Below are 14,753 nucleotides of genomic sequence, written 5' to 3' on the forward strand. Positions count from 1 at the left end.
GGTTTATGTTTATTACAGGTGCTCTATATATAGGTCTACAGGGAAATACAAAGCAGAAATTATTGCACAGGAACACAGGAACAATTGCACACTTTTAGCCTATACAATTCTTAGATGTGAGATTATGATGATGATAATAATTGTATCTTGTTTATCTGGGTTAATGTAACAGAATTCATCACCACCCTGGACATTTGAATGCATTGTTAAATGTACTGAATATAATGTATATGAATGTTGTCAGTTTTTCAAATTCAATTCAGACACCAATGTAAAGACAAAAAATAGAAATTTATACATATACTGTATATCTGTCTCCAAATTGGACTACACAAAAAATTGCATGATTATTATTATCTATTTAGACCTGTCTTTGAATGTAATAAACATAAAACCATTCACAATAATAAAAAAAATATTTATATTGATCAATTCATTTGTGGTACAATTATGTATGCATTCGTTCAAACTTGCACTCATTTGGTCCTGGTTGAAGCCAGTTTGGTTCTTATCTAGAATCAAAAAAAAAAAAAAAAGATTCCAAAAATACTCAGATACAAATGAGGGAGCGTCATAGCTCTGAGAATGTAGTGATATAATATTCTGACCTGGCTTGGGGTCACTGTGTCAAATGTCCCAAGCTATGGAGGAAAAAACAAAACAAATACACTATAAAAATGCTTTAAGAAGCTGTAAAATTAAGATCTGAACATCTGTCAAATATCCAGTAGTTTAGTCCTGGGGTAGCCTATGTTTAGTTTCAGATTTAAGTCAAGTTATAATGTTTCGTTAACACATGTTAATCCTGCATTATTAGTCTGTCTGCATCTCCAAAGCTCAAAAGTCTCTGTTCCACCTTATGACATAACAATGCAGTAGTGTTCAAGTTAACAGCTGATCCTAGTGAAAATGTCCTGGGGTAGCCTATGTTTAGTTTCAGGTTTAAGTCAAGTTATAATGTTTCATTAACACATGTTAGAGTAATCCTGCATTATTAGTCTGTCTACACCTCCAAAGCTCAAAAGTCTCTGTTCCACCTTATGACATAACAATGCAGTTGTTTTCAAGTTAACAGCTGATCCTAGTGAAAATGTATGGAGTTTAAAAACACAGTGGATCACTTCCTGTGTTACTACATGACAAGATGGAACAGTGTTTTCTGTTTGAAAGAAGATCTTGGCCTAAATATGCAGGGTTTTTGTGTTAAACATGTGGGAATGAAACACAACTCCAGGTTTGTTTGTGATGAGGAAACATTGGAACATAGATGACAAAATAGCGGAATACGGGCCCTTTAATTCTCTGTTGTGGAGATACACCAAAGGCCCAGTTGATGGCGCGTTTGATTTTTGCTTCTTTATGAATCTCAAACTCAGCACCGTAGAAGAAGAACCAAGGCGGAAGTAAGAGAAGAGGCTAAAATAAACAACACGGACACTTCACAAACTAGCGCAGAAATGCATTAAAAGGTACACGATCATTGACATTTTTCATATCCAAATGAAATATAACATGCATTCTTTTTGATCTGGCAAGCTGTTTAATAAAAACAATTATGTAACTTGTCAAACATTGCAGGAAGGCGTTTATATTAGCTCGACCCTGCTCACTGCTAACTTAGCTTCAGGGTTAGCAACTTGTTTGGAAAAATGGATCAAAAATAATATGAACGAAGTCGATTTTATTGTTACCGTCCCAGCTTTACAGTCGTCGTTAAAGAAGGTGTTTTCCTTTTAATTTCTTGCTTTTTAAACGATGGTAACTGAGGAAAAGCATGCTAAATTTAGACTACTGTGAAATCATACTTGGCAGAGCAGTGCAAGGCTTGTGAGTGAGCTAACATTAGCAATTCAAATATAATCTTTGGATTTGTTTAGGGAAATTAAAGCAACTGTCTAATGAATATCAACGTGACTGTGTGCATACGTAAAGTCCCGTAGATGGCAGTTTTATAGCTTGATTACTAAAATAGAAATGACTGAACGTGATCGCAGGACGTGTAATGCTAACTTCCTCGTAAAAAGGTGTTATTTTCAGCACTTCAGACACATTCTGTAGTTATTATTTAATAGATTATAGCGTGCACCAATAATAAAAAGTTTAATATTTAACATGTAATATCGCGATTGCGTTAATCTTCAAACTTTATCGTGCAATGTGATTTGTATTTCCTCATGTAAACCAATTCGATTTTAATTGATTGTAAAACTCCAGTCCAGATTACTGTCATGCCAAAAGAGCCGTTTAAGCTTGTTTTTGTACTATATTTACAAAGTTAAAAGGTAAATAGTTTCCTTCTTATCTTAACTTAGCTCTACTTTCGCTTTACTTTCTGCGTGGTCAAATGTGCACACTTTAGTTTAACCGCAAAGTATGACTTTATAACACAGACCGATAAAAGCTGGCAAAAGCAGTTTTATTAGTATTTACTATTATTATTTAAATATTACTGTTTGAAACATTTTATAATTATTTTCAGATGATATAAGAATTTTCTTATTTTGCTTGAGTGGTTGAATTATAAAGTATCAGCGTTTGTACTTGGAATTTGAGAACATCACCATTGTATTTTAAAGGTCTCTTGTGAGTTTTATGCCATATTACAATGTTGTTATGTTCTTAAGAACACCTGGAGTTGACACACATGTTTTTACCTTTTAGTTCAGTAGAAATGGGCAATTCCGGGGCTGAAATTATCCAAGTGATTCTAGTGGTGCTGTATAGAGATAAAAACACAATGGAACACGTCTTGTATTACCACATGACATCACAAAGTGATCTCTCAAATGGAGTGTTTTGCGTTTGAGAGGAGATCTCCGCCTAAACATGCAGGGTGTGTGTTTTAAACGTGTTACTATGGAGAAAAATTTTTCTCCATGGTCTTGGGCTGCTCCCTTTCTTCCAACGCACATATCTCAAGTAATTGATGTGCGAAGTTCTCATTCTTTTAAACATGTGTGATTGAAACAAAATACAACTCCAGGTATGTTTGTGATGAGGAAATAGCATCATAATATACAGAAAATAACATAATAAGCCTGCAGTTGATTGACTGAGGTACTAATATATTACTAAGTATTTATACTAAGTATTTACTATTATTGTACACATCCATTAATGAAGTATTACTTTTAGGTTTGGTTTATCAAACATTATTATCGCTTAGATACTAATCAATACTAAAACTAGTATCAACATTAGATAGTACTCATGTGTTTCAGCTTCCTCTTATGTGGTTCCATTTTGAAGATAGACGATAATGCAAAAGATATAAAATCTTGTTTTGAATTATTAATTGGTATGGTAACGGCTCCATCTTTTCATCATTATGAAAACCATGAACACCAAAAAGCATTCATAAGACAGAGTTGGACTTTTCTTAAATAATTTTAGATATTAGACATATTATCACATGTATATTTAATAAACGTTGTGGTATCAAAATTAATATTAAAGGCACATTGTGTAACTTTTCTGGTGGGTCAGTCAAAGGCTTTCATCCATGGAGATGTTATTGCTTTGTCTGAAATGTTTCACAGTATGGTATTAAACATTTTATCTTCGTGGAACTAAACCAGACCAAGTTACAGGTCAGATCTGTGGAGAGGTGACCCCACTCACAGTCAGAATTTCTGTTTTTCTAGGTATTTTTGAGCTATAAAACCACCTGTAATTTAATAAATGTAAGGTAGAGCTGTTTATTGTCATACTGTGGAACATTTCAGGCAGAGCAATGACATATCCACAGAGAAAAGTATTTGATGGACCCTCTGCCAGAAAAGTTACCTAGTGCACCTTTAATTAAGTACATTTAATTTTGTAATATTAAGTAATTTCATCAGAAATGTAGTTTGACATTTTTTGTATTTTGATGACTATTTTGGATACAGATTTTGCTGCATTTACCTTAGATGTTAATATACACTGGTTAGAATAATTAAGAAATGGAAATACGACCTATGTTTTATAACCTGTTTATTTTTTTCATTTTGTGTCCAGGTAAAGAACATAATGTGACATCTGAATCTCTGGACTCCTGGAAACCGCTGCTGCGATGGTGGTGAACTGGGGCTGGACGCCAGTGTCCTGGAAATTGTATCACTGTACAAGTCTGGCATGAAAACTGTACAGACTAAAAAATGACTCCAGGAAATCAAGATTGAGTTTTTGTTTTGTGAATAAGCTGTTCAAAGATGGCGGCAGAAGGCGATGAAAAGGAGTTGGAAGGGCTAATGGAGCATGAGGAGACAATGAGTGGCAGTAATTGGGATACGTCTGTGGGTCAAAGCTTAGAAAATGAAGACGAAGAATTATCACAAGACAACCAAACTCCATCCAGCCCTCATGATTCTGGCATTGGTGAATCCGGTTTCTACGAGCCTAGAGATGACACCGAGGAAGTTACGGAGGAGATCTCAGACGAACTGGACCCTGATGTGGAAAATATGCAAGACGAAGATGATCAGAAGGAGATGAATGGAGAGAGCGGCTGGAGGAATGCAGGAAAAAAAGGCAAAGTTAGAAGCAGCGGATCGATTTCAGAGTCAACTTCTGCCTATGTTCCTAAAGGCAGCAGCGTACCTAGACATAAACAAGCCCGAAGACGCAACCATCATCATCACCAACAAAACCGCGGGCGACGAAGGACTGGCAACCAATTATTTTCGTCTTTTAAGGAAATGCTATCCGAATCTGTTAGTTTATGGTGTATCTCTTGCGTCCATATGATGATTGAAATTATAGTGACTTTGACTCATAACTGCGGTGTGGGCGTGGAAGCCGGGGGAGTAAAACTGTACAACTTTGGACAAAAACTTATTGTTAAAATCTCGGATGTCCCTGGGATGAAGGCGGATGCGACGAGGTTGTACAATTGGACTAAAAGTAACGCTTTGAACTGTAAAGATAAACTAGTCACATTTGGAAAATTCACAATGTCTTCTGCCTTATCTTGCTCTAAGCTTTTCTGTGCACTGGCTTTTCTCACATTTCTTTGGGTTAAAGGAGTTGTAGGACGGATCGGAGGAGAGAGGGGGAAGCGATTTTGCACGTATATTCAAGAATCAAGGTTTTGGCAGAAGTTGGTGGGGTTAGTAGAGAAAGTGAGGAACTGTTTTAGGAGGAAATGTGCCCCTTGCGGTCCTGAGTCGCCTGGAGGTCAAGGGGTGAGAGGAGCACCGGGGCAGGAGCTGGAGCGGCTTCTGGCGTTGGCAGACGTCCCAGAGGAGGAGCTAGACCCCTTCTCTGTGCTTGGGGTGGAAGTGCATGCCACAGAAGCCGAGCTCAAGAAGGCCTACAGGCAGCTGGCGGTGCAGGTGAGGGAGACTTGAGGAAATATTAGCATTAGTTTAGATCTGTTAAAATAACGTGAATTCACAATATAAGTCTAGCTGCTTATATTTAGGGAATTATGTTATATATATTTCTTTCACAGTTCTTAAAAGCTATGACGGTAATCCCAATTTGGAAAGGCTTCCTTTGAAATCGTATAAGAAAGGCATATATTTGCATTTGTTTGGCTCAAGCATGACTCATGACGAGTCCAATTAAAAACACATTTGCAAACAGATTACCTTGAATATTTGAATTAAAAGAACAAAGTGATTTCTATTGCTTTGTTCCTCTTAAATATATAAAGCAAAATTCTAATGAATTTGATCAAGTGTGTTATTAATATATTAATTGCATTAAGATAGATTTGGCCATTAAAAACACTGATACAAAGAGTAGTTTATAAGCTTAATAAGTTTTTAATAAGTGAACAAATTTTGTCAAAATGATTTTGGTTCTAGCAGAAGAAATCTTTCTGAAAATGTAATATTGTCCTTGTCATTGATTACAGTCTTTCTTGTTTTGCCAGTGCACTTCATTTATCATTATTATAATGAATATTACAACACCACTTGTATCTGATTTGTTGATAACTGTGGTATGACAGAGTAGTACTTCCTCCTTGGCATATTACTGAAGAAATATTATAAATGCAGTATTCTGCAGCTGAAACTGAGTGCTGTTTTTTCAGGTTCATCCAGACAAAAACAAACACCCTCGAGCCGGGGAGGCGTTCAAAGTGCTGCGTGCTGCCTGGGACATCGTCAGTAACCCTGAGACCAGGAGGGAGTATGAGCTGTGAGTCTAAACACTGAACACCATCACGTCTGATTACATATTATATATTTTCATGTCAAAAATAATAATCAAAATTAATTTTACCACATTTGTTTTTTTCCCTCATATATTTCTTGTACATTATTTCTATGATATCATTGTCTGCTTTTATTTATTAATTTTTTATGTGACAATAACTTGTATTTTATATTTCCACACAGGAAGAGGATGGCGGCATCTGAGCTCTCTAAGTCAATGAATGAGTTTCTGACCAGACTCCAGGACGACCTGAAAGAAGCCATGAACACCATGATGTGCACCAAATGTGAAGGAAAACACAAGTATGTACTTTAACAACAGACATTGTCTCACTGCTTATACTGCTTTACATTTTAAATATCTGGCCTTCAACATGTCACAGACTACTATTAACATAAAACCAGGACTTAAAATGAGAGTTACGTCTGTAACTACAGTTCTATGAATCATGGATCATCATCCATTAGATGGCAAATGACATTTGTGTGTTCAGGCGTTTTGAGATGGACCGTGAGCCGTCCGAAGCGCGGTTTTGTGCCGAGTGTAACCGTTGCCATAGCGCTGAGGAGGGGGACTTGTGGGCGGAGTCAAGCATGCTGGGCCTCCGCATCACGTACTTTGCCTGTATGGACGGCAAGGTCTACGACATCACAGGTACTAGGACAGTTATGTGTTATCTGTTTACATTCAGCAGTGTCAAATACAAGCACTTGTGAAATATTTCAAACTTGATATTTGGTCCTGTCAGAGTGGGCGGGCTGTCAGAGGATAAGCATCTCTCCGGACACTCACCGCGTGCCGTACCACATCTCGTTTGGAGCCAAGAACAGCAGCTCCACACGACACAGGTCTGCACACTGAACACCCTTACATCAGCTATTTATGTATGTTTATCAGTTGTAGTGAGATGCACTTCATGCTTTTGACCATGGTATGACAGTGTTCTCTCATTGTATTTTGATTGAGTCATGCATGTTTGAGTAATCCTGTATAGTCCTGGGGGTGTACTATGAGGCAAGATAGGTCAGTAAACTGGGTTAGTCAAGCTCAAACCCTGGATTTCCTGTATCCCAAAGGCAGCTCACTTTTCAGTGTGGTTACCTCATTATAGTAACAGAGCAGAGCTATAGCAGAGGTAACCTGGTCTGAGGCAGGTTAAGGAGTTAAGACTTTCATCAGATCTGTCTCTCTTTGAACAAGTCTTTGTGCACATATTACTGATGAATGCTGTAGTGTGAGTGTGTGGCTGTACTCTGTACTCTGGGATAAACCCTCTCCATTACTTTTAATCACTTAGAAACACGAGCATGCAGATGGAGGCTTAACTCACTGAGGCTCAAAGGCACAGCATCCACCAGTGGGGGCGCAGCTCTTCAGTCCACTTTAGCTTCCTAGTTTGATTGTTTGTGCACTGGCAGTGATGTTTACAGTATAATGCCTTTTCCAGTGCATTTTAGACTACAGTTTATGAAACTAAAGCTGTTAAAATCTGCACAAGTAAATTCAAATGAGCAATGATCTGCTAGATGTGGGTCAGTTTACAGAAATCTGTTTTGTTTATTAGTAGCTTTTATACTTGTTTCGATTAGGTTGTTTCAGATCAATATTGCAGTTTACAATGAAAAAATGAAACATTATAATCTATGTATTTTAAAATTTAATACAAAATGCCCCAAAATAAGGATAATGTCTTCTTAAAAATATATTTAGAGGCTCTGTACCTGATTTTTACCAGCTTAAAAACATGAAAAGCTCATTTATTTTACAGTGGTCCAAAGTTATTCCTCACTTACCTTATGCATTCTGCACATCCTAATTATTCACAGTGAGAAGTTTATAAGCATTTTTCACAACTTTCAGAGACCAGAGGGTAGTTTGCCATCACTGTAAAGCCAACAATTAGCATGCTAACTGTGCACTTCCTGGGAAGACGCTTTATCATTAGATGCAGACAGTATACAAAGCAGCAAGACAATTTTTGCTCAAATACATAATAGAAATGGTGTATATGGTCTTTAACTTTGACCTTTTTTTCCAGAGCACCTTCCGAGCACCCCCCAGGCCCCACAAACCCGGCCGACCTCCAGGACTTCTTTAACCGCATCTTTAAGGGAGCGGCGCCCCCCACTGACATGTCTGCCAATGGCGCCTTTTTCCCCTCTGCCCCACACCCTCCCCCGGGCCCCGGTACCACATCTGGCCCGGGCCCTACCTTCCCCCCTCCGCCTCCGGGACCCTCGAGCTTCTTCATGCCCGGAAATCAGCGCTCGGAGCCGGGTGAGAGCTGGGCAGAGACTGGGAAGCAGCCGAGGAGGAGGAAAAAAGTGCGAAAGCCTTTTCAGAGGTGAAGACTTGTGTGTTGTCTGAGGAAGGGACACAGGAAATAATGGCCATTTTGGATCTCACGCGCAGTGGGTCGACAGAGACGCAGCTAGTTTCAATGAAGTTTTGCTGTTGGTGCTTTGAATTCATGCCACATTGTAGATTTTCTCATTGGCTTTGGGGCAAGTTTTGAAGATTATAAATTTTTACAAAAGTACAAATTTTAATAATTTCAAACTCTTATCCTGATGGCGTTGCTCATTTTAAAACCATCAAAAACAATCCAACTAAAATCAAACTCTGGTCACTATGTAGTAAAGTGGAGATGCCAGCAGAGGGCAGTAGGTCTTGGCTCTGTTATGCTCAGTTGAACAGAAAGTGGGACGAAATTGTGTGTCTGATGCAATTTTATTACAAATATAGCTGTTAATAATGAATGGTATCACAACTACAGACACTAGGCCTGTCAAAGTAACACATTTTTAAAGCTACAATATGTCACTTTATTTTTCTTGGAAAGGGTCCCCCACCTGCTAGACACAATACAGATGTTACTGGTTTGTCTGGAATGTTCCGTGGTATAGCATTAAAGATGTCTATTTCGCATGTATTCAATTACAGTTATTTTTACGAAAAAAAAAAAGAAAAGAAAAAATGGCGTTACTGTAAGCAGGGACGTCTTTCCTCAGATCTGATCTGTAACTTGGGCTGGTGGCATTATTTTTTCATATTTTTAATGCTATAGTATGTAACAATCCTGGCAAAGCAATAACATCTCCATGGAGACAAGCAAGTGGACGGACCTTCCAGCAGAAAAGGTACACATTACGCCTTTAAAATCCGTGTATCATTCGTTCATTTGTTTTTCAATATAAAATCAAAAATAAGAAAACGAAAAAAAATCCGTGTATCATTCGTTTTTCAATATAAAACCAAAAATAAGAAAACGAAAAAACAACAGTTTTCTTCGCTATTTGTCTCCAAAACCAAAATGAAAAAACGGATAACGATTCGTTTTTTCAGTTTTCGATTTTGTGTTTAAATGACGAATGGAAAAAACGGATAACGGCCGTTTCCCGTTTATGTGACTTCCGTGACTGCGATGCCGAACTTTTGCACCGCGTACGGACTGAATCAGGACTGATCCAGGTCCGAGACCAGACCGGGACCAGAGCGGGACTGAGACCGGGACAGAGCTGCTCTGGTCCTCCGCGCTCAAGAACCGCGGCTGGTTCCGAGGTGGTGCAAAGCCTCCGACTGACGCATTCACACCAATGAAAATGAATCGAACTAAGAGCTTTTGGTTCAAATGGACCAGGTCCGGGACCAGACCGGGACCAAAGCGCTACTGAGACTAGGACCAGACCGGGACCAGAGCGGGCCTGAGACCGAGACAAGACCAGGACCAGACCGGGACCAGACCGGAGGCTCAGAGCCCACGGCAGGGCCGGAGCTCGAAGCTGAGGCTCGGACCCTGTGGAGGCTCGGAGTCAAAGCTCGGAGTCCGCCCTGGTCCCGCTCTGGTCCCGGTCTGGTCCCAGTCTCAGTCCCGCTCTGGTCTCGGTCTGGTGACGGACCTGGATCAGTCCTGATTCAGTCCGTACGCGGTGCAAAAGTTCGGCATCGCAGTCACGGAAGTCACGTAAACGGGAAACGGCCGTTATCCGTTTTTTCCATTCTTCATTTAAACACAAAATCGAAAACTGAAAAAACGAATCGTTATCCGTTTTTTCATTTTGGTTTTGGAGACAAATAACGAAGAAAACTGTTGTTTTTTCGTTTTCTTATTTTTGGTTTTATATTGAAAAACGAATGAACGAATGATACACGGATTCTTTAACATCATAAATAAAGGTACAGAACGACACATTGTTCTTCTGTTATTGACTGAAATATAGTTGGAGTAATTATTTTGACAGGCCTACTTTTTTTTTTTGTCTAAACGTATTAGCATGCTACAAAGCTCAAACATGTTTATTTAGCATATATCGGTAGGTTTCAGAGTGATGTTAAGTATTGCACAGTTGCCATAGCAATTCAAAGCAAATATCTTCTTGAATGGAGAAAAGCTATCAAACTGGCATTTATAAACGGGAAGCAGAAACACACAACAAATCTCATATTTTCTTTACTTTATCTTTGAGTTTTCAACAAAATTCAAGACAAAATATTTCAAGATTTGACCCAAAGCCACCGAGAAAACGTGTTGATCTGAAGCCTTTTGAGTTCTGATAATTAAGCTGAAATGTTTTTTTTTGTCCTGCCAAAATCGCACCTGCATTTTAATAACAGTTTTTCACAATTTTATGTTGAATTTGCTGAAGAAAGGGATTGTGAAGAAACCGACTTAGAGGCTAGAGTGACGGAGGCACTTTTTATGAAGAATGAATCTAAACATTTGAAATCCATTTTCTTTTCTCTTTTTTTTTTTTTTTTTTTTTTTTTTTTTTTTTACAGCAAAAACAAAAACAAGAGCTGCTTAAAGATTCATACAATGGCACTTTTTAAAGTTTAGTAGGTGCACTGTGTAGCTTTTCTTCTGAAAGGTCCACCTGCTGCTTGTCTCTATAAAGATGTAATTGTGTTGCCTGAAATGTTCCACAGTATGGCATTAAACTATCTATGCATTCAATTAAGTACAGATGTTTTTATTGCTAAGAAATTCTTCGTGTGACTGGGCTTCCCCTTCCTGCAGATCTGACGTGTGAGTTGACCTGGCAGCACCAATTATCGGCCTATGTATAATTAAATAAGTATAATGCCATACCCTGGAACATCTGAGCAAAAAAAACAAAACATCACCATGGAGACACAGGAAGGAGAAACGTTGCATGGTGCACCTTTTAAATAATATTGTCCCAATTTGCCTTTGAAAACCTTATCATTTTTCCACATAACTGTGCATACTTTAAAATAATATAAATGACAGACAGCACCATTGGAGTAATTAAATCCCCTATAATTTGTCTGGCAATTATTTTTTTCTTCATTTTTATTTTACCTCAACTCAAAAAATCTCTGAAAACCTTATTATTGCCTTTTCTATCTACAGTGTTACAACATCCTATTTGGAGTATTTTTTTTGCGAAAATATTCTAGGGTTTGATTCGGGATTGATTTGAGAAAACTTAGAAATTGTTGCGGTTTTACTCCCAGTTGAAGACACAACGGTTCATTTGTTGCTGTGATTTCATGATGTTATTTTTGATGAGTTTCGAATGAAAATCTTGGCTTTTATTTGTGTCATTTGCACAGAGCCTCCTCCAGCTGCAGAGGTGTAGGAGGTGTGTAGCGGTTTCAGGATAACGGCTCAAAAATGTGGTTATTTTTGGGTAAAATTTGAATTTCAATGAGTGACAGGTAATTTTAATAATACTTAAAGAGGGAGTATTTTTTCAGCAAATTTTGCATTTTCAAAAGAATAAAAGGGAACACGGTGATCTAAATATGTTCTGTGTTACCAGTTAATACCCCATACAATTAAAGTACTCCCTCTTTAATAAGTTTATGTTTTGGAGGAATGGACCTGTTTTGCAAAGTGGGTTTAACTGACTCTGAAATGTAAAAAAAGCAGGTTTGACTTACAACTAATTAAGGCAGAGCAGTTTTGTAAATAAATTTGAATTAATGAGATTTTAGTCAAATAAAAATGCTGTAAAAATGCAACAATACAAATTTTAAAGATTCTTCAATGACAAATCCCTTAAAATTGTAAAAAAAAAAAAAAAAAAAAGCAATTCTGTTTCGCAATTTCATCAAAATTTTAGAAAACTTAATTTATTTTGCAGTGGTAAAAATATAATCTGTGAGTTACTATTACTAGTTACAATTCGACTCCTAAAACCAGTTATTTGTTGCTTTACTGTGGCTGGAGTTAGTATTTTTGGAACTATTTCACAATGGCTCAAAATTACAAATAGATAAATAAGCATCAATGTAAATTTTTTGGGGGTAGTTATCGAACACGCTAACTAACCAATCAGAATAGCAATAGCTTCAAATAAGGACGCGAATTAACAAATCAGAGAGCTGCATCAGATCGCTCAAGCTTATTATTCAGAGTCTGAGTTAAACCTGCTTTTTTAAATCAGGCAGAAGTTGTTCCGATTATTTTGTTGCCATGTTTTCGCCATATGCTGACATCATTTTTGTATCGATCAATTACAATGTTCTTCAAGACTGTAGCTATGTTTTTCTATTTCAAATTATTGTTTCTGGTCAGTCGCCTAAAATATCTCTCTTGGTTGTCTGCGAATCTTGTTATGCTTTGCTCTCCTCATGGTTGTTTTGAAGAATGTAAAGGCTGACACAAACGGCTAAAGATGGCACGTCCATGGAAAGGAGGGCAGACCTGTGCAGAGTTTGAGAATTTAATTTTTACAGAATAATATGCAGAAGTTACGCAAAAAATATGACAATCATTGTTTTGTAGGAAATACAGACGGGAGATCCCAGGCAGACAAATTAAGTCCTTTTCCTGCTTTCTCTGGTTTTCAAAATAAAAGTTTCCTACATGCACAATTTGTTTCTTCCCTTTTAAATAGACTGCTTTACTTTTTAAATTTTTTTTATTTCTGACCCAAGAAAATGTGTGCAGTTCCTCTGATTCAAGAACTAAACTTAGTAGTGGAAGTTCTGTACTTAAAGGTTTTATATTACACAAAATTCACATATTATATTGTTATGTTACCTCCTCGAGTTGTGTTTTGTTTCATTCACACATGTCTGAGTAAATATTATAATTCTGTCTGTATCTCCAAAGGCGAGGAGGATTCTACCTGGATGACTGAGGGAGTCTTCACATGAATCTCCAAAGCTCAAAATGCTCAGTTTCACCTTGTGATGTTATGAAGTGGTAGTTAATGGCTGCCTTTGACCTTTAGTTCAGTAGAAATGATCAATTCCAGGTCTGAAATAATCCAAGTGATTCTAGTGGAGGTGTGTGGAGTTTAAAAATGCAATGGATCACTTCCTGTATTACCACATGACATCACAAGGTGGAAGGTTTTCTGTTTGATGGAAGAACTAAATGTGCAGGGTTTGTGTGTTAAACATGTATGAATGAAACAAAACACAACTCCAGGTCTGTTTGTGATGAAGAAACAACATTATATGTAGATCAGAAAACAGTGTAATATAAGCACTTTAAAGGTGCACTGTGTAACTTTTTCACAACCTACTTGTTACTGCTTAACTTGGAATCTTAAATCAAAAATATCCATAATACTAATATTGTACCATTGATGGGAAGATCTTCTTAGACCAAATTGCTACAAGATTATACACATATGAGAAATATGATCTTGTGAGTTTTTCTTATTTATTTTTTCCAAGTTGGAATTTGAGAAAATGGGTTAAAGGGCCCATATTACATTTTATTTTTGGTTTGTTGTAATGTTTCTTCATCACAAACAGACCTGGACTTGTGTTTTGTTTCATTCACACATGTTTAACACACAAACCCTGCACATTTAGGCTGAGTTCTTCTCTTGAACAGATAACAATCTGCTCCACCTTGTGAAATCATTTGGTAATACAGGAAGTGCTCCGTACGCCCTCACTAGAATCAACTGGATAATTTCCTACTGCTACTACCACTACTAATACTCCTGCTGCTGCTACTACTACTACTACTACTACTACTGCTCCTACTACCACCACCATCACCACCACCACTACCACTACAACTACTATGGCTACTACTACTACTATGGCTACTACTACTACTACTATGGCTACTACTACTACTACTATGGCGACTACTACAAGGCTACTACTATTGCTACTGCTAGTACTACTACTGCTACTCCTGCTGCTACTACTACTAACTACTACTGCCACTACTGCTACTACTACTACAACTACTACAACTATAACTAATGTTAATCAAACATGTGAATGAAACAAAACACATCTCCAGGTCTGTTTTTGATGAAGTAACAATATTCAAACATGGCTTGAATCTCACAAAATTCTGCAATTCTACTTAATATAGGACTTTAAACGATGGCTCATTACACCTCTTGAAAAGCCAGAGTTACAAAAAGCAGTCCTACAATGACAGCAAAAATATAATAGGAAGTCTAGAGAAAATTGCATATACTGTATAACTTATGACTCATCATTCTAATTTAGGCATCTGTGTTATCTTTAACTGTGAGAGATAAGACGGATGCCTAAACCAGACCAGTTATAATCGTCACGTCAGACTCTTATTTTGAAAGGGTGTCTCATAAATAGCTTTTGGGAGCAGTGATCAGTTTTCCCTCATATGGCCAGTGTTT

At 37.5% G+C, this 14,753-nt stretch overlaps 1 protein-coding gene across 1 annotated transcript; it reads left to right on the top strand.

Moving 5' to 3' along the window:
• The first annotated feature begins 1,386 nt into the window (after positions 1 to 1,386).
• Positions 1,387 to 9,400, top strand: dnajc14 (DnaJ (Hsp40) homolog, subfamily C, member 14). The gene is made up of 7 exons (XM_055160945.1): positions 1,387 to 1,469; positions 4,000 to 5,315; positions 6,023 to 6,129; positions 6,330 to 6,449; positions 6,641 to 6,801; positions 6,896 to 6,995; positions 8,186 to 9,400. The coding sequence occupies exons 2-7, from the start codon at positions 4,194 to 4,196 to the stop codon at positions 8,493 to 8,495; spliced, it is 1,920 nt and encodes a 639-aa protein (XP_055016920.1). The 5' UTR covers positions 1,387 to 1,469; positions 4,000 to 4,193; the 3' UTR covers positions 8,496 to 9,400.
• Positions 9,401 to 14,753: the final 5,353 nt, after the last annotated feature.

Source organism: Boleophthalmus pectinirostris, unplaced genomic scaffold (assembly GCF_026225935.1).
Source record: "Boleophthalmus pectinirostris isolate CB_2022bp ecotype Guang Dong unplaced genomic scaffold, ASM2622593v1 HiC_scaffold_3, whole genome shotgun sequence".
Taxonomy (NCBI): Eukaryota; Metazoa; Chordata; class Actinopteri; order Gobiiformes; family Gobiidae; genus Boleophthalmus; species Boleophthalmus pectinirostris.

Coding starts and splice junctions, on each gene's coding strand:
- dnajc14 (XM_055160945.1), top strand. CDS start 4,194: ATGGCGGCAGAAGGCGATGAAAAGGAGTTGGAAGGGCTAATGGAGCAT. Junction 6,130..6,329: donor ACCAGGAGGGAGTATGAGCT/GTGAGTCTAAAC, acceptor ATTTCCACACAG/GAAGAGGATGGCGGCATCTG. Junction 6,996..8,185: donor AGCAGCTCCACACGACACAG/GTCTGCACACTG, acceptor CTTTTTTTCCAG/AGCACCTTCCGAGCACCCCC.